Source organism: Chenopodium album, chromosome 12, assembly GCF_948465745.1.
Source record: "Chenopodium album chromosome 12, dcCheAlbu1.1, whole genome shotgun sequence".
NCBI classification, from domain to species: Eukaryota; Viridiplantae; Streptophyta; class Magnoliopsida; order Caryophyllales; family Amaranthaceae; genus Chenopodium; species Chenopodium album.
In genome coordinates this window covers 7,957,900-7,977,220 of record NC_137845.1, presented here as the reverse complement: position 1 = coordinate 7,977,220, position 19,321 = coordinate 7,957,900, and the positions used below count along the sequence as shown (strand labels likewise).

At 37.4% G+C, this 19,321-nt stretch overlaps 3 protein-coding genes across 3 annotated transcripts; all 3 read left to right on the top strand.

The window, feature by feature from the left end:
• The first annotated feature begins 3,377 nt into the window (after positions 1-3,377).
• On the top strand, positions 3,378-5,788 carry LOC145571860 (pollen receptor-like kinase 4). Its single transcript, XM_081630895.1, has 3 exons — positions 3,378-4,062; positions 4,372-4,980; positions 5,182-5,788. Exons 1-3 carry the CDS (start codon positions 3,378-3,380, stop codon positions 5,769-5,771), a joined length of 1,884 nt encoding a protein of 627 aa, XP_081487021.1. The 3' UTR covers positions 5,772-5,788.
• Positions 5,789-7,418: 1,630 nt separating this feature from the next.
• Positions 7,419-18,652, top strand: LOC145570771 (U-box domain-containing protein 52-like). Its single transcript, XM_081629912.1, has 9 exons — positions 7,419-7,593; positions 8,754-8,872; positions 13,960-14,078; positions 14,454-14,677; positions 14,757-14,802; positions 15,101-15,374; positions 15,878-15,991; positions 16,120-16,479; positions 17,855-18,652. Exons 1-9 carry the CDS (start codon positions 7,419-7,421, stop codon positions 18,650-18,652), a joined length of 2,229 nt encoding a protein of 742 aa, XP_081486038.1.
• Positions 9,341-11,111, top strand: LOC145572712 (uncharacterized). Its single transcript, XM_081631687.1, has 2 exons — positions 9,341-10,508; positions 10,745-11,111. Exons 1-2 carry the CDS (start codon positions 9,341-9,343, stop codon positions 10,777-10,779), a joined length of 1,203 nt encoding a protein of 400 aa, XP_081487813.1. The 3' UTR covers positions 10,780-11,111.
• Positions 18,653-19,321: the final 669 nt, after the last annotated feature.

The following is a 19,321-nucleotide window of genomic DNA, read 5'->3' as shown; positions in this document are numbered from 1 at the left end:
AAGAAAAACAAATGGAGTAAAAGGTATGAGTAAGAAAATACTAGGATTGGAGCTGAGACAATGTAAGAAAAGACATAAAAATCAATTTAGAAAAGTGATGCATTAAAAATTTTTTTTTAAAAAAAAAAAAAAAAATGTAAGTTTGAATAAGAAAATAAAATAAAATAATAATATGAAAAAGGAGGGGTGTGAAAATGCAAAATGTTCCACGTGAGCCTCGAGCACAACTCTGCACAAGAGTCTATAATGGATTTTTTGGTCAATGAACAGAAGTCAGTGAACATCTTAAAATACTCCGTACTGATTAAGAGCATCATATTAGTTTGAGACTAATTAAGCAATTAGCAATTAGCAATCAATCCAATCATTGACTTTTTTTTTTTTTTTTTTTTTTTTTTTTATACGCAAAATCTCGTGTACACCCGATTCTAGAATCTTATGAGCATCCGATCACAAACCAAACCTACTTTGTAAAAATGTTACATTAATATGTATAATCAACTAGCTTTTACCCCAGACGATGCCCTAATTTTTGTAGTATACTTCCTTTGTTTTTAAATACTTGCTCCACTTTCTTTTTTTAGCCGTTTTAAAATATTTGCTCCATTTCTTTATTTAGAAATCTTATATAATATTTAATTCATTTCTCTCATCTAGTGGACCCAACATAAATTATATTTTATTAATTTTATATTCGCTCTCCTCCAATTCTCTCAACTATTTTTACTTTTTATATTTTTTTTATTCTTCCCCTACCCCACTACCTCCATATTTTATTATTTTCTCCAATTTCTCCTAAAACTCCGCGCATGGAGAAATAGAGCAAGTATTTAAAAACGGAGGGAGTATAAAAAAAATATGATAAAATAAAGTGAAATGTATTGGTGGTTTTATAGAAAAAAATATTATTGGTTAATCTTTTCAAATACTATTGAACATTAAAATTATTTATTTAATAATATGACATAACTTAAATGTTATATCATATATATTAGTTTGCTTTATTTGTTAAAAGGATTTTTATTCTTTAGTTGTCATAAAAAAAAATAAAAAAAATAAAAAAAAATTCCTTCAAATAAACATATATTGTGGTTAAAACTTAAAAGAAAAAACCAAAATTTTACTATATATTTGGGTCACATATTTTAAATACTTCAAATACGTGGTAACTATAACTTATATAAATTATAAATGAGTAATTGAAAGTATTATAATTAATTTTGTAATTGTATTGTTGCATGTTAAAATATACACATATATGATCGATATAAGTAGACAGTTGAAATTTTAAAAATAATGAATATGAATTACTCTTTTTAATATAACTTTATTATCATAAATTGTGTTATTGAAGTGGTGGTTAAAGTATAACTACAAAGATTAGGAGGTCATGAGTTCATATATTAATGCTAATAAATTTCTCTTATTTTTTGAGAGCAAACATTAGTGATCGGTAAACGCATGACATGACGCCACATGATTTGTCAAGCCATGGAGACACGTAGCGAGATTACAATTTTTGCCATTAAATTTTAATAATATTCTAAGTTTTGGGCCAATGCCCCAGGTTATTACATGGGGTGGATCATTAATATATGTTGTAATTTATGTCTCAATTTTCTTGTAATTAAATTTATTGCTCATATTGTCACTTGCTACATATAAATATTTTGTATTCAAATAATAGTATAAAAATCACATAGCTTGGTGGTAAGCCAGTTAGTTCTAAAATTAGAGGTTTTGTGTTCAAATCTTGTGGAAATAATTTTTTTTATTATAAGTGCAATGAAAAACAAATGAAAGGGAGAGCCGCGTGCCGTAATGAGTAGTTGAGTTGGTGACGTGACGTAATAAGGGGGTCTACGTGACACATGGACATTTTTAAGAACGCCTTTTAATATATAGATTAGCATAAATATTGATTTTGATACGGAGTATTTTAATTATACAGTATTTACTTTGTGTAAATAAATCTGAATTTTGAGTGACCTTTTTTGGCCAACGGCCCATAGGAAGGTCTAACCTAATGGATTTGTCTAATTTCATGGCAATAATTCCAAGTTTGTATTTATTTATTTGTTTGTAAAAAATTGAAAATTAATTAGCTTCATTTAGACATTAGACATTCCTATGAAGGAAAACTCAATCACTTAAATTGATACTCGAGCAGGCAAGCATCTTACTTTGAAACAATCACATAAACAAATAATACTACGTATTAGATTAGCAGTGAGAATCGAACATCCAACCATATTATTGAAAGTGATAAATTTTCACACTTTGATTTTGTTTGGCTAAAAGATAAACATATACTTCGTATTTTTTTTTTTCTAAACATATACTTCGTATTTTTTTTTTCTTATTTAATGAAAAATATTTTAAACCTTAAAGGATACTGGAACCCCAAAGAGGAGAGGGAGGATTTGGCATTTGGGTGAGAAGGAAAGGTTACGAAACTCACTTTCAACTTGTTACCAAACAAAGGAAAAATACGAAATTATCTTCATGGAAAATGATTTTCTTCCCATTTCATTATATTATGAGAAGGCCAGACAATACGAATATCACCGAGAAAAACACAATTCTACATACATTTTTTTTTTTTTTTTTTATCTTCGATAATGTAAGGAAAAATTACATTAGATGTCTCTCCAGCTCTCCTCGCGAGTGGTAAATGCGCATCACTGCGTAGAAAAATAGTAAGAGATAAAAACCAACTTACAGTAAAGTTGCAGAGGCTGAAATTCAACTTCTTTTAGGCATATGAATCCTAATGCATAAATTTTACAAAACTCTTATTTCGTAGAAGTTGGCAAAACTATTAATAGAATGCAAAAAGAAAGGAAAACTGTGGTCTTTTTATTCAAAGGTTGGCCATTCTTCTCGGCCTCAATATAGCTCATATCCCAGATTCTTCTCCTCCCAACACCCCAAAACCCGAAATCCACAGCTCATATCCCAGTTTCTTCTTCCCCAACACCCCAAAACCCGCAATCAACCGCCAAGTTCACACTTCGTAAAGCCAACAGAGACATCACCACCCTATCTCTCCCCTCTAAACACCTCCGTAAACCCTCCAAAACCTCCCCTATTATAATTTTATTTTTGTTACTTTTATCAACCTTCTTAATTTCGAAACCACCCCTCCTATTTTTGGCATTACATTTGTGTATCCTCTGCGTAATCTCCATGAAAGACAAAGGGGAAAGAGATTGAAGATGAAGATACAACATGAAAGACGATAAAACTAACAAATAAAAACCAAATTTAGCCGTCAACCTTTCAACCTCTCGCGTGAAAGGAAATATATTACAAACGGCATTACTATCTATCTACCTTCACGTAAAATACATAAATATATATTCCTAAAACTGCTGATGGGCGCGCATGCATTTGCTCCGCTTGTGCGCCCACCATCCTCGTTTTCCTACCTCTTCCATATTCTATCTCTTTTAGCAATAACGGGCATAGGAACACCGGTATCAGGACTCACAGAGGATGAGGCCCTGTTAAAGTTTAAGTCATCTCTCACGAATATGGATGCTATTTCCAACTGGAACCCTTCTAATGCTCCGTGCTCAGATAAAAAATGGATAGGTGTCATCTGTGAACATGGCAAAATTTGGGGATTAAAGCTGGAAAATATGGGTGTAGGCGGCACCATTGATATCGATGCAATTTCTCAATTGCCTGAGCTAAGGACCCTGAGCTTTAAAAATAACAAGTTTGAGGGTCCAATCCCAGATTTTCGTCGTCTGCCTAAACTGAGATCTGTTTACCTGTCTAACAATAAATTTTCTGGTGATATTCCTGACGATGCCTTTACTGGAATGGATGCTTTGAGGAGGATAATCCTGGCAAACAATGCCTTCACTGGCAGGATACCATCATCTCTCACCTCGTTACCCATCCTCGTTGAGCTGAAACTGGATGGCAACCAATTCCAAGGCACCATCCCCGATTTTCATCAAAAAAACTTGCCAAGCATCAATATGGCTAACAACCAATTGGAGGGTCCAATACCTGCAAGACTCATGCACCTCAATCCAAAACTCTTTTCAGGTAAAACACGTACATCATAGAATTAGGCTGTAATGACAGCACAGATAATGGTAATATGTTAGTGTATAATTATATATCTCATGCTAAAGTCCATGGTAATGCAATTCTACACTCATGTAAATGTTTTTCTTCATAAATTCGCAACAAAAGAAAAGGTATTGCCATGGACATTGGAATTAAACTTTCTTAAAGTACCTCATACGAACTCATTACCACTGTGACCATATTATACTGCCTACCAATGGACCAATGTTTGTTGTGATACTTGGAAAATGTTAAATTTATACTTTATTTTACAAATCAATGCAGGCAACAAGGGACTGTGTGGGGCCCCTCTTAAGCCATGCACAGGTAATACAGGGGGTGCAGTATTAAAAGACCTAACCAATTCATCAAGTAAAGCCACTGTAATTGTGCTAGTTGTACTACTTGCACTAGTGATCTTGGCAGCAACAATCCTAATAGTATATCAGAAGAAACGCAAGGCAAAGCTAAAGAAACTAGATAGTTTTGCATCTCAAGATGGCAACCATTTTGGGGATACACACATGACACCAAACGAGGATCGCCCAAGGACTGTAAAGAAGCGTTCGGAACCAGGGAAGCTAGATTTCGTGAGAGATGACAGGAAAAAGTTTGACCTCTCTGAACTGTTAACTGCATCAGCAGAAGTGTTGGAGAGCGGAAATTTTGAGTCTTCCTACAAGGTGGAGGTATTTGCAGGAGAGCTCTTGGTGGTGAAGAGGTTTAGGCAGATGAGCAGAGTGGGAAGGGATGAATTTCATGAGCACATTTGGAAAATGGGCAAGTTAAGACATCCAAATGTGCTGTCTTTAGTTGCATGTTACTATAGAAAAGAAGAGAAGCTTCTTATCTTTGATTTTGTTGACAATGGAAGCTTGGCTAGTCATCTTCATGGTAAGTAACCTCTCCCTTTCTTTGAGAGACATAAATTCGACTGTTATATGGAGCATCGTTAAAACAAATCCCAAATGGTCAATATATATTGGTTCTTCTAGAGCCTAAATTGCTGCCTTTCATTACTATTCCTAGAAGAGGAAACATTTATGCATAAGAAGATTTTTTAAGCATAATGTAGTGTGACTTGATCTGTTTCAGGAAAACATACTACGAAGGATGAAGTATTTGATTGGCCAATGCGGTTGAAGATTATCAAAGGGATAGCAAGAGGGTTGGCTTACCTTTACAGTGAGCTTTCAAGCTTAATAGTGCCCCATGGATATCTCAAATCATCGAACGTACTTCTTGATTATTCATATGAACCCCTTCTCATGGATTACGCCCTCAAACCATTAATCAACACAGAGCATGCTAAACAGCTCATGGTTGCCTACAAGTCACCAGAATATGCTCACCTTGGCCGTCTTACAAAGAAAACTGATGTTTGGAGCCTTGGCATTCTCATACTGGAAGTGCTAACTGGGAAATTCCCGACCAACTTCCTTGCTGTCGGAAATGTCAAGGGTGAAAATCTAGTGGCCTGGGTAAATGATATAGTTAATGAAGAGGAAAAGGGAGAAGATGTGTTTGATAAAGGGATGGGAGGTACTCATTACAGCAAGGTTGAAATGAACAAACTTTTGAAGGTTGGGTTTGGTTGTTGCCATGAGAATATAGATGTAAGATGGAGCATAAAAGAGGCTGTTGAAAAGATTGAAGAGATCAAAGAGACAGACGAGCTCATTTAAAATCCTAATAATTTAGCTTTACCGTCAATTGTCAATTAGAGAATGTATCAAAGGTCACTTTTTTTTTAATTAGGCATTTTAAACTTAGACAATCATAAAACTTGTATAAATTCTTGCACTTGTTTCTAAATTCTTTATTTGTTTTACTCTTCAAATTTTTTGTTTTACTCTCCAAATTGATTTCACCAAAGAGATTTTTTAAACACCTCCCCCCCCCCCCCCCCCCCCACCTCCTCTTTCATCTTACTTTAGGAAGGAACCTCATTAGAGATATTAAAAGTTTCTAAAATTAAGGCACGATAAACACCCAATAAAACCAGGAGAAAAAACGATTGAGAATAATGAGACACCTACTAAATATATAGGGTAGAAATCAAATCAAAAGGAACAAAAGTTCTCACTGCAAGACTATCAATGAGCCATTCATTCCGCCTTGTAGCAAACTAGACCCAAAACCTCATGGAATAACACCACCTTCAATTTAGATCAAGTGTCCACCAACAAAAGAGCCCTGCATTGGTAATTCATATTCATTATACCTGTGAAAAATTTATATCTAGCCTCTATGCATAATTCCCCACACCTCGTACAGATTTAATTACAATTTATCAATTTCCTGGAAGTTTGATATTCATCATAATTCATAATTGTCTCTGCTCATATCAAGGCTGGACAATATTTGTATTTAGATTTCAAAAATATTTTTTTAATTCAAATTACCAGTCATTTTCCATGATCCGGATAAGATTTGGATAAAAAATCGATATTGCAGTTAATTAGTTACACAATCAATACAAGTCCCAGATCAATTTGCTAGTATTTTTTTAACATGGCAAGACTTTCTTTTCTCACTAATATTGTTTGACCTCAAAAGACAAAAATACAAGTAATATGCAGCACTTCAGCCATTCTTTATCAATTGCACGTTTGTCAATGCATAAATTTGACCATTAGTATATGACGTTATGTTTTGAAATAAATTGGAAACCTATACTAACCAATTCTTCCAACTTAGCCAACTATTCATTATTAAAAAAAATAGATTCATTGCAATATTAGACAATGAAAACACATTTTAACTAAATTAACTATTCATAATAAAATAATCCATGTATTTTCTCTTCTACTAAACAAATTCTCGTATATAAATGCATGTAGAATAGTACTTATGAATAATAAAAAATCAATCTTTAACATGTACCGGAATACAAACATTAATAACGTGGAAAATAATATCAGAGTTTTCAATAATATTACTTAATATTTTCAAATTTCTCTTCTTATGTTTGACTTTTTAGAATTACCCCCTTTTATCATGGGATATAGTAGATTTTAGCTAAATATAAGCACAACATATATGGGTGGGAAAAAATTGGATGCCCAAGAAAGCAAAAAAAATAAAAGAAATAAGGGGAAAGAAAAAGATGAAGCACATTGACTGGAGGAAATTAAGGTGGATAATTTTCTCTTTCATTTCTTTCTCAAAAATAATGTAGAGAATAAACAACCAGGAATAACATGAGGCCAAATTTGAGTTTAGATCATTATGCATGCATTTGCATGCATGAGATTAATTAACAGAGAAAGAAAAGGAGGTGAAAAAAAAAAAAAGATAGACTAAAGTACAGAAAGGAGGAACGTTCTGCAATGTGGGGATCAAAAGTGAATGCTGGAAAGAAAGCAGAGGACCGCGGGCTAGTGGCTGTGGCAATAGACAAAGATAAAGGCAGCCAATATGCCATCAGATGGGCCACTGACCACCTTCTTGGTCGAGGTCGGCCGGTTGTCCTGATACACGTTTCCGCTGACTCTTCTTATGCAGGTTCCAACCCCAACCCCTTCTCTTCATTTCCATTTACTTGTATTATGACGGATATAACTAATGATAATTATTTCAAGATTAGGCCAGGGAATTCGGCCTTTTAGCTTGTGCTTAAGATAAGGAGTCAAATCATTGTAGATAATTTGTTAAGAATTTACACGAAGTTAAATTTGTTAATTTTTTAAATCTTTTTATACTAGTAAAATAACAATAAGCCAACCAAAAAATTACTCTCTGTCAATTCATTTGAAATTTTTAAGCTTTTCTCCTGTATTTCAAGATAGATTATATTGATGGCTAATGTTTTAATCAAAGAGAGTTTTTTTTTTTTTTTTTTTTTTTTTTTTTTTTTTTTTTTTTTTTTTTTTTTTTAAATAAAATATTCTTGTACAATTTTTATAAATCTTTTTAGCTAGTGGGAATTTTTTCTTAAATGAATTAAATAGTTACATAAATTTTAATCCTAAAAATTTTCTAAACTCAGCTCATATTAAATTCAAATGCGACTGTGCATCCATACCAAAGTGTAAATAAAAGAAAAACTATGTCCAAGTAACAATATGTCTTGCACACTTTTATTTCCATGACCATCTGATAAAGATAAAATATCTTCAAAAATAAATAAATAAAACTACTATATGTATGCAGAATTATTCACCGGATTTTCATAAGCAGCAAGAATTTTATTATTTTGAGTATGAACCTTCAGCCTGATATATAAATAACAACCAATTACAGCATGAACAAATTGGTAGTAAGCTTACCATTAATCTATAATAAAGTCCTTCCGATGATAATCTAGCTCTCTCAATGGTTGGAAATGGGGTGATAAGTGGCAGAGTCATGTGATGAGCCATTCAGCCACACCTTTTGAATAGATGATATAAGTTCCTGCAAGCTTCAATAGAAAAATGAGAAAAGGTTAAACGAAGTAATGAGCCACTAGAAGGCAAACGATACAGGAGAAAATGGCAACAAACATAGGCCATAAAACTAAGTTGTAGTAGATCATAGAAATTATCACCAAAATGATCATAAGTTACACTTCGCTGTATTTTGAATTAAAAGACAGAACCCTACGCAAATAGGCCATTTCTCATCTGCAATTGCAAACAAAAAATATCACCAAGATGTAATCATAATTTCTTTGTTGCTTGCAGCGGGCAGTTCTGCCATTGTATCAACATCAAGTCCAGGCACATCACCAAACTATCAACAAGTTGACAGGAAGACTAAGGACCCGTTCCTCACATTTCGCTGCTTTTGTACTCGCAAGGATGTATGTTTTCTTAACCATACTAATATACTATTACCATGTAACACTTAATCACACTAGCTAGAATTAACCACGCTAGATAAGTCAGCAAGATCTAGACAAAAGAAGAGCAAAGATCAATTCTCTAGGTGATGGAGCAATATCAATATAAGCTAACAAGTACAAGTTGATCTCTTACATCTTGACAGGTATTAGCCTATGTAATTGTGATGATGCCTTTAGCATTATTGTAGCATTATTGTATTTATCATTTCCCATGTGTTGTATAGTTCCCTACGTTCTATGTCTGCTATACTTCCCCAGGTACCTTGTATATAAACAACACTATGCAATAGAATGAGGCGAGGATGATATTCTAACATGGTATCAGATTAGGTCATTCTTTCAGTCTTTTCATCTCCTCCTATCTCTCTCTCGAATCCGCCTCCCTCCCTCTGTTCTTCCCTCTCTTTTCTCTTCTCCAACTCTGCCATGGCAGGTGATCAACCCAAAAGCACTCCCTTTCACCCGGCTTGTGCAGTCAACAACATAAAAAGCCTCATTCCAATCACTTTAGAGATGAAAAAGACACTCTACTCTTCTTGGGCTGAACTTTTCAAAATACAAGCTCGTGCGTACGATGTAATCGACCACATTATCCCCCCAGACGACAAAGAAGATCCTGCTGACCTTGCTCTATGGACCCGCCTCGATGCAATTGTGCTTGGATGGATATACACCACAATATCCAATGACCTTCTCCTCACAATTCTGGAACCCGACTCCACTGCCAAACAGGCTTGGGATCGCCTTCATGATATCTTTCTTGACAACAAAAGTTCACGAGCAGTTCAATTGGAGAGCGAATTCTCGACAATTGACATGAAAGATTTCCCAAATATCTCCTCCTACTGTCAACAAATTAAGAGCATCGCTGACCAACTCTCCAATGTCGGCTCCCCTGTTTCCGATCACCGCCTCGTGCTCACTCTAATCCGCGGCCTTCCCAAATCCTATGATAGTGTTGCAGCAATTTTGCAACAAACCGACCCCCTACCCTCCTTCTACAAAGCCCGATCCATGCTCACTCTTGAGGAATCTCGTCTCGCAACTCAAGCCGCAACCGAAGCTATCTCTGCTGGCTCTGCTCTAATCACCTCTGAAATTAATTCGGTCTCCTACCACAATGATAATTCTCCTTCATATGAGAACAATTCTCGACATAATGGTTCAAGCAACAGGGGAAACAGGGGAGGTGGTCGCGGCGGCCGGAATCGCGGCGGCGGCGGCCGTGGCCGTGGACGGAACCACAACAACAACAACCGCAGCAGCCACAACTCCAATCAAGGCCAAAATTGGCAACCCTGGCATCAATGGTCTCAATACCCACCATGGGCTCAATGGGGGCAGCAGCCATGGGCGATGCCGCCGTGCCCTTATCCGACTTCACCATGGGCCAGGCCTGCTGGGCCGTGGCAGCAGGGGGTGCTAGGACCCAGACCACAACAGCCACAGCAAGCGTACTCTGCTCAGACCTCTTCCGCACCTAGCTACGCTCCAACAGAAATCGATGCTGCTCTCCACACTCTCTCCCTCACGCCACCAGACGAGGGGTGGTACATGGACACCGGAGCCACCTCCCACATGACATCCCAATCAGGTACTCTCAAGTCTTATTTTAATTTGAGCAATCAACGAAATATAATTGTTGGTAACGGGCATGCTATTCCAATTCGCGGTGTCGGTTGTACCTCTCTCCCATCTCCCCACCCCCCTTTCTCCCTAAATGGTGTTCTTCATGCCCCAAAATTAATTAAAAATCTGATTTCCGTAAGAAAATTCACTTGTGATAATTGGGTTTCCATTGAGTTTGACCCGTTTGGTTTTTCTGTGAAGGACCTTTCGACGGGAACCACTCGTATGCGATGTGATAGCTCCGGCGACCTTTACCCCGTCTCCACCGCCACCTCTTCCACCACCATACCCTTCTCCTTCGCTGCTCTTTCCCCGTCAGTTTGGCACGCAAGACTTGGTCATCCTGCCAAAAATATTTTACAGTCTTTGTCTAAGAAAAAGTTTGTGGATTGTAAAAGAAATTTAGACAATTCTATTTGCATTTCTTGTCCTCTAGGTAAACTTGTCAAGTTACCATTTTTTACTCACATTCTACTACTTGTATGCCTTTTGATTTGGTCCATAGTGATCTTTGGACATCTCCCAAATTAAGCTCCGCGGGCCATTTATATTATGTGTTATTTTTGGATGATTTTAGTAATTTCTTATGGACTTATCCAATATGCAAAAAATCACAAGTGCACTCATTCTTCCTCCAATTTCGTGCTTATGCCAAAACCCAATTTGAAAGAGAGATTAAGTGTTTTCAATGTGATAATGGCAAAGAGTATGACAATGGACCCTTCCGCATCTTTTGTGAACAAAATGGCATGGCTTTTCGGTTTTCTTGTCCCCACACTTCCTCTCAAAATGGTAAGGCGGAGAGAAAAATACGCACCATAAATAACATGATCCGTACCCTCTTAGCTCACTCCTCTATGTCTCCCTCTTTTTGGCACCATGCTCTCCAAATGGCAACTTATCTCCACAACATTCTCCCTTCCAAAACTATAGGTCTCCACTCTCCCACAAAAATACTTTATCACAAAGATCCCTCCTACTCACATCTCAAAACTTTTGGATGCCTATGCTATCCCCTTTTCCCTTCCACCTCCATCAACAAACTTCAAGCCCGCTCTACCCCTTGTGTCTTCTTAGGGTACCCACCTAATCATCGTGGCTACAAATGCTACGACATGTCCACAAACAAAATTTTCATCTCTAGGCATGTGGTATTTGATGAGACCCAATTCCCATTTGCAAAAATTCACTCTCGTACTGCTCAAACATATGAATTTCTAGATCATGGGCTCTCCCCTTCTATCTTACATCACTTAGCCCAAACTACTCCACCTCCCACGGCCCAACTACAACATCAGGCCCAACTTCCCCCTAACTCACCCACGGCCCATCCTCCTCCTCCCACAAACAGCCCCATCTCCTCCCCAATTTCTCCTACTCCATCAGAGGCCCAATCCGCCTCTCCCACATCTGGCCCAATTCCAGTGGGTCAGCCCACTAACAATGCCAACACTCTACAGCTCCCAAATCCAACACCTTCTCTTTCCCCTCAAATGGCAACTAGGAGCTCTCACGGCATTTTCAAGCCAAAAACTCCCTTCAATCTACACACTTCCACTTCTCCCTCCCCTCTCCCAAAAAATCCTATTGTGGCTTTATCGGACCCGAATTGGAAAGAAGCTATGCTTGACGAATTTCATGCTCTAATTAAAACTAAGACTTGGGAGTTGGTGCCCCGTCCTACTAATGTCAACATAATTCCTTGTATGTGGCTCTTTCGCCACAAGAAAAATGCTAACGGTGATTTTGAGAGGCACAAAGCCCGTCTTGTTGTTAATGGCAGGAATCAACAGGTTGGAGTGGATTGTGATGAAACATTTAGTCCCGTGGTCAAGCCGGCCACCATCCGCACTGTTCTAAGCATTGCCTTATCCAAGTCATGGCCGATACACCAAATGGACGTCAAAAATGCATTCTTGAATGGGGATCTCGATGAGACCGTATACATGCATCAACCCCCGGGTCTCCGCGATAAGGACAATCCATCACATGTATGCCTCCTCAAAAAGGCACTATACGGGCTCAAGCAAGCTCCTCGTGCTTGGTACCGTAGGTTTGCCAACTTTGTCTCCACTATTGGATTTGTGCATAGCAAATCGGATAATTCCCTATTCATATATTGTCATGGCAAGGAGATTGCCTACATTTTACTCTATGTGGACGACATCATTCTCACCACTTCATCCAAGGCTCTACGACGTTCAATAATGGGCAAGCTAAAATCAGAATTCGCAATGAAGGATCTTGGGTTTTTGAACTCGTTTCTTGGTATTTCAGTAACCCATCATCCAAATGGGCTATTTTTGTCACAAAAATCATATGCTGAGGACATAATAGCTCGCGCAAATATGTCATCATGTAAGCCTTCCACTACTCCGGTCGACTCCAAGGCCAAACTAAGTGCGAACTCCGGTCCACCAATTGCCGACCCCACTCTTTACCGAAGCCTCGCCGGAGCCTTGCAATACCTCACCTTCACTCGGCCCGATATCTCCTACGCCGTGCAACAAATATGCTTGTTTATGCATGATCCAAGGCAAGAACATATGCAAGCTCTTCGTCGTATTTTACGGTATCTCCAAGGTTCTCTAAAGCTCGGCCTTCACCTATATCCATCCTCCCTCTCATCACTAATTTCATACACTGACGCGGACTGGGGTGGCTGCCCAGACACACGCCGATCGACCTCCGGGTATTGTGTCTTCCTTGGCGACAACCTCATCTCATGGTCTGCCAAACGACAGCCCACATTATCCCGATCAAGCGCTGAAGCCGAGTACAGGGGTGTCGCGAACGTAGTGGCTGAAGCCTGCTGGTTGCGCAACCTGCTGCTGGAGTTGCGCCTCCCCCTCACCAAAGCTACTGTCGTGTACTGCGATAATGTAAGCGCGGTCTACTTATCTGGCAACCCTGTGCAACACCAAAGAACAAAGCATATCGAAATGGATATACATTTCGTTAGGGAAAAGGTTAGCCGTGGTCAAATTCGCGTCCTTCATGTTCCATCAAAGTACCAAATAGCTGACATTTTTACAAAAGGGTTGCCGCAAATTCTCTTCGAGGAGTTTCGTTCCAGTCTAAGCGTTCGATTACCTCCCGCTCGGACTGCGGGGGTGTATTAGCCTATGTAATTGTGATGATGCCTTTAGCATTATTGTAGCATTATTGTATTTATCATTTCCCATGTGTTGTATAGTTCCCTAGGTTCTATGTCTGCTATACTTCCCCAGGTACCTTGTATATAAACAACACTATGCAATAGAATGAGGCGAGGATGATATTCTAACAACAGGATCTATGAACAAAACCTGAAAACACATAAGCTAGTTGTCATAATTTTATCACTATTGGTCTTTTTGCTTTTTGGTATTTGTTAAAATGCATACTAAATTGGCTTCTTTTCTGCACTTGGTCAGATACGCTGCATAGATGTCACACTCAAAGATAACGATGTAGGCAGGGCTCTAATAGAATACGCAAATTATGCCGCAATTGAGAATTTGGTTCTTGGTGCTTCAAAAGGTGGATTTATCAGGTGATAACTCCAGACAATGCCCTTTGATAAGTACCAATTCACATTAGCTTATCTATTCACTTATCACAAACAAGAATGGATCAGATGTAAGTACGTATGACAGCTAACTTCACAGATATTGCAGTAAATAGTGCTCTATGAGAACCACTCAATAAAATGTTTCAGGCAGATGGCATGTCAAAATGGAATAAATTGTATAGACAAAAAGAGCAATTCCCTGATCTTATTGACTTTTACCCAGCAGTAATAGAAATATAGTTGAAACCTTTTTAATTTTCCATCACATATAATCAAAGCAAGCATTAAGAATTATTTGAAGAAAAATATTTGTCTGATAGACATTGATTACTAAACATTTATTTTATGATGACACAGAAAATTCAAGAGTGCAGATATACCAACAATGGTGTCAAGAGGAGCACCTGATTTCTGCACTGTTTATGTAATCTCCAAGGCAAAGATGTCAAGTGTACGCAATGCATCACGACCAGTTCCACACATGTCCCCTCTTCAGAGCTACATAGAAAACATAGTCAAAGACAAACCTAATGTCTCCACACCTGTTTCAACACCACCACGACGTAGTATGAGCATTAGAGGTTTCTTTATTTCCATTGTCTTGATATATTACTTAACGTTTCTTCAACTCAAAATAATAATACCTGAATTCTGTAGCAGGGGATAGGCCTTCATTCACACCTCCTAGTGAAGAAAAAGACTTGAGGTACATCCACTAGCAGGGGAAGCTCAATTTCTGTTTGTCAATAGTAGTGTCAATAATCTCAATATTCCTTAATTACTAAATACTGGTATTTTCTTTGAATAAAAGCTTAAATATGATGAAACATGAGGCAAAAAAATCATGTTTCACAGACTTCAAAGGTAGAATACAAGCATACAAAAATGCGATCAGTTTTCCAATACTAATTAAATCTCAGTATCCGTATCCAATATTCTCATCCATTCAACAGTACAGAATTATTTTGATGATATTCATTCATGTTTAACAAATGTTCTATCAGGTTAGACAGATGGAATGAAAGGCTGATGTTGAGTGAATTTCCAGAAAGTGAAACAGATATATCCTTCGTGAGTTCTGACAGAACAAGTGTTGACCGCCTTTCTATGCAATATGACTACATGGATATAACACGTACACCAAGATTTTCTTCTACTTTAGATTACAGTTATGGGTCTTCTAGGGGTGGACAAAGGATGAATGATACTAACCTAAGGCCTGAAATTTCATACACATCGCAAGACAGTGGATGGACTTCAGTTTCTTCACAGCATAGTGTAAGTATTTTACTGCAGCAAAACATGAAGTACTTTCACTTAATATCAAATAGCATATTATCAAAAATATATTTTACACAAATAGCGAATATTACCATATATACCTATGCATTAATCTTCAACAGCTACCCACCAGGGAACCTAGAAATATTATCAATAGCATTTGTGAGAAGGAAATATGTATGAAGTAATCTGCCAAAAAAGATTTTTTTTTTTTTTTTTTTTGAAAGGTGAATCTTTTGGTAGAAAAAAGAGCAGGTGCAAAAATGCAACTGATAAAATAACTAGGTTGTTTAGTTCTAAAATATCCTTCCATATTCTTTTCGTAACAGAGGCAGCAGACTTTTATTAATCTTGCAAGTATTGTTAACCGTCTCCACTCATGTACAGAATACAAACCATGTGCCAATGACTTCTATAGTTCTATGCTTATTTGCTTGTTTTTTTTTTTTTTTTGGTAAATCATGTTTGCAATAATATGAATTCTGTTCACGTAAACACAGGAAGAAACAGATGCTGAGATGAGGAGGTTAAAGCTTGAGCTAAAGCAAACCATGCAAATGTATGGTGAAGCCTGCAAAGAAGCAGTTTTTGCGAAAGAGAGAGAAAGACAACAAGTGCGTTTTATACTAACACACAGACCCCCACCCCCTTTGTCCCAAAATAAAGTTATGTTCTCAAGGATCATTTTACAAATAATTCCACATATCTGGCATTTGATAGTTAGAATGTCAAACAAGTGCAGGCAATGGAGCTCCACCGATGGAGGCTAGAAGAAGACAAAAAATTGAAAGAAGCAGGTACTCCTGAGGAAGTTGCAATGGTGCTTGCTGAGAGAAAAAGAGCAGAAAGGGCAGAAGCACTGCAGGAAGAAAGAAAACTAACTGCAGGAAACACAGAATACAGACCAACTCATAGTGCCTTAAGTTACAAGAGGTACACCATTGAAGAAATTGAAACAGCGACGGATAATTTCTCTGCATCCCTCAAGGTTGGAGAAGGAGGCTATGGACCTGTATTTAAGTGTTATCTTGATCATACAAGAGTTGCAGTGAAAGTTCTACGTCCAGATGCCGCTCAAGGAAGAACGCAGTTCCAGCAGGAGGTAATACATATAGAAGTATTTGTTACTTCAGTAAAATATGAGTCCCTATATCAGAGGCTAGTGTTGTGCAATCTTCCATTAAGTGTTGTAGACAAAGAAATTAGAATCACCTGTGAAAACCTAATCGCACATCGGCACATGCACCAGACAGATTTCAACCAATGCTGGGGAGAAAATCATGGATAACCATCTTAGTACACTTTATTCACCTGAGAATGACTTAATTTGTTAACTGATGATTTGTGGAAAAGGATTATGATGACAATGATGCTTGCTTCCTTTACTTCAAAAAAAAGCCTCAACTCCAACTGAAATTGATTTTATTTTATCTAAGACAAATGTTTTTAAAGAACTGGGTGTACAGTAATTTACTGTGTTGCGTTCTAAAGAAAAGAAATATGGGTAACTTTTGATAGTTTAAGGGTAATTTTGTTAGAATAAAAGTAAATGGGTAATATGGGTAACTTTTGACAGTTTAAGGGTAATTTTGTTAGAATAAAAGTAATGGGTAAATGGGTAACTTTTGATAGTTTAAGGGTAATTTTGTGAGAAAAAAAGTACCTGGGTAATAAGGGTAACTTTTATGGAATTAAGGGTAACATTTGTGATATAATATGAGTAACTTTTGGTATACAGTAACCGGATGTACATTAAATTTACTGTACACCCAATGCATGCAAAAACTTTTGTTTATCTAAATGTTTTCCTTCTTTGGATGTCCAACTGATATACCATCAGTACATGTCAACAGAGTCAAAAGGGTCAAATAATTGACAATTTTTAGCATTTATACATCAACTTCTACACCTAACATATCATTGCCCCAATGCCTTATTTGGGCATGTAAAAGGGTGAGATGTACAAGGCTTTTCCCATGGTCTCATCATAGAAATGAGTAATGTTACTGCTTTAAGGGCTTCATAATATCATAGATGTCTAGAATGAAAAGGTGAGAAAAATGTAGCTTGCAAAGACTTTTACAAGGCAGAGACAAAACATTTTGTGCTTAAGAGAAATTATGATCAGAAGCTGAAAAGATGTTGATAGATTTGTGTTTTAGTTTTTAAACTACATATATTGTGGAACATTAAAAATTTGTCAAAGGAAAAAAACGCCCTTGAATAGAACATTTAAACATAATTTCAATCGCATGGGAAAAAAATTACCAAAGCCTTAAAAAAACACTAGTTCTCTTCTGTCTACTAAATTCAGTGGAACGCATTTCCCTATCTCACAAGCACATGAAGAGTTCAGTTATCCAAACCAAACTTAAACTGAACTTTTGTAACACCAAATGCAAGAGTTTTAAAATTTATAAACCCATTTAAATGTTAAATCCAGCACATCATTTTTCTTTACCTTGAATACGTTGCAGGTTGAAGTACTGAGCTGCATCAGGCATCCCAATATGGTTCTTCTCCTAGGCGCATGCCCAGAATATGGTTGCATTGTTTATGAATACATGGCCAACGGTAGTTTAGATGATCGTCTGTTTCGTCGAGGGAAAACCCAACCCCTTACTTGGCAAGTTAGGTTCCGTATTGCAGCAGACATTGCAACAGGACTGAATTTCCTCCATCAAACAAAGCCAGAACCGCTAGTTCATCGTGACCTAAAACCAGGGAATATACTTCTGGATAGGTATTATGTTGCTAAGATTGGAGATGTTGGATTGGCAAGACTGGTGCCCCCGTCCATTGCTGATCACATAACACAATATTGCAAGACATCAGCTGCTGGGACTTTCTGCTACATTGATCCAGAGTATCAGCAAAGTGGCATGCTTGGCGTTAAATCTGATGTCTATTCACTAGGGATTGTGCTTCTCCAACTGCTAACTGCTAAGCCACCCATGGGTTTGGCTCACCAAGTGGAGCATTACATTGAGAAGGGAACATTTGCTGATATACTGGATCAGTCGGTACCTGATTGGCCGGTGGAGGAAGCCTTAGGTCTGGCGAAGGTAGCTATTCAATGTGCTGAGTTGAGGAGGAAAGATCGACCAGATCTTGAGAGAGTGGTCTTGCCAGAGTTAGAGAGGTTGAGAGACTTTGCTGACGAAAGAACACATCAATTCATGTTTGTTGCCACACCAGAACCTTCCCCTATCCACAGCCAGACATCCATGTCACAGGTCAGCATTAAGGAAATTTTTTCAGTTTTACTAGCATGAATGCCGAAAGCCTGAAACAATTACATAAAGAATATGGCTTCTAGAAGTAAAACTGTCAAGGCCTTCCTAGAAGCTACAACATGATCAGAAAAGGAATAATAGATTCCCCCTCCCCCCCCCCCCCCCCCCCCCCAAAAAAAACAAAATGCAATAATAGTAAACACGCAACTGAGTAAATTTGACTGAGAAAAGGCAAAATATTAATAATACAAATTGAACCATATACATTCTTCCACAAATTCTCTCAGAGAAACTTGGACAGTGGAGACAAGCCTCAGAGCATATTACAGTCGTTTATATTTGAAATGTTCATTTTATAGATAGCATATGTTTCATTGTCCGTCTCTATTTAACTAGCTGCAAATTGAAACTAGAATTTTAGATAGGACATCACCCCAATATTATGTGTCAGGTGAACAGAAAGTAAATATATATGTTCCCACTTACTACTTACCACATCATAGCTACTCAATGCCTCTTAAACCCACCCTTGGCAGAATAAGATGGTCAGATATAGACACTTAACCCCTAGACAATCAAGAAGCTAAATTCCATCATCCATTTATCTGAAATTTAATGGTTATGTGCTACTTCACAAATCACTTAGACATACATGCAGTTCAAAAACCTATTTTATTTAGTCTTTCATACTCCCTCCAATTTTCTGAG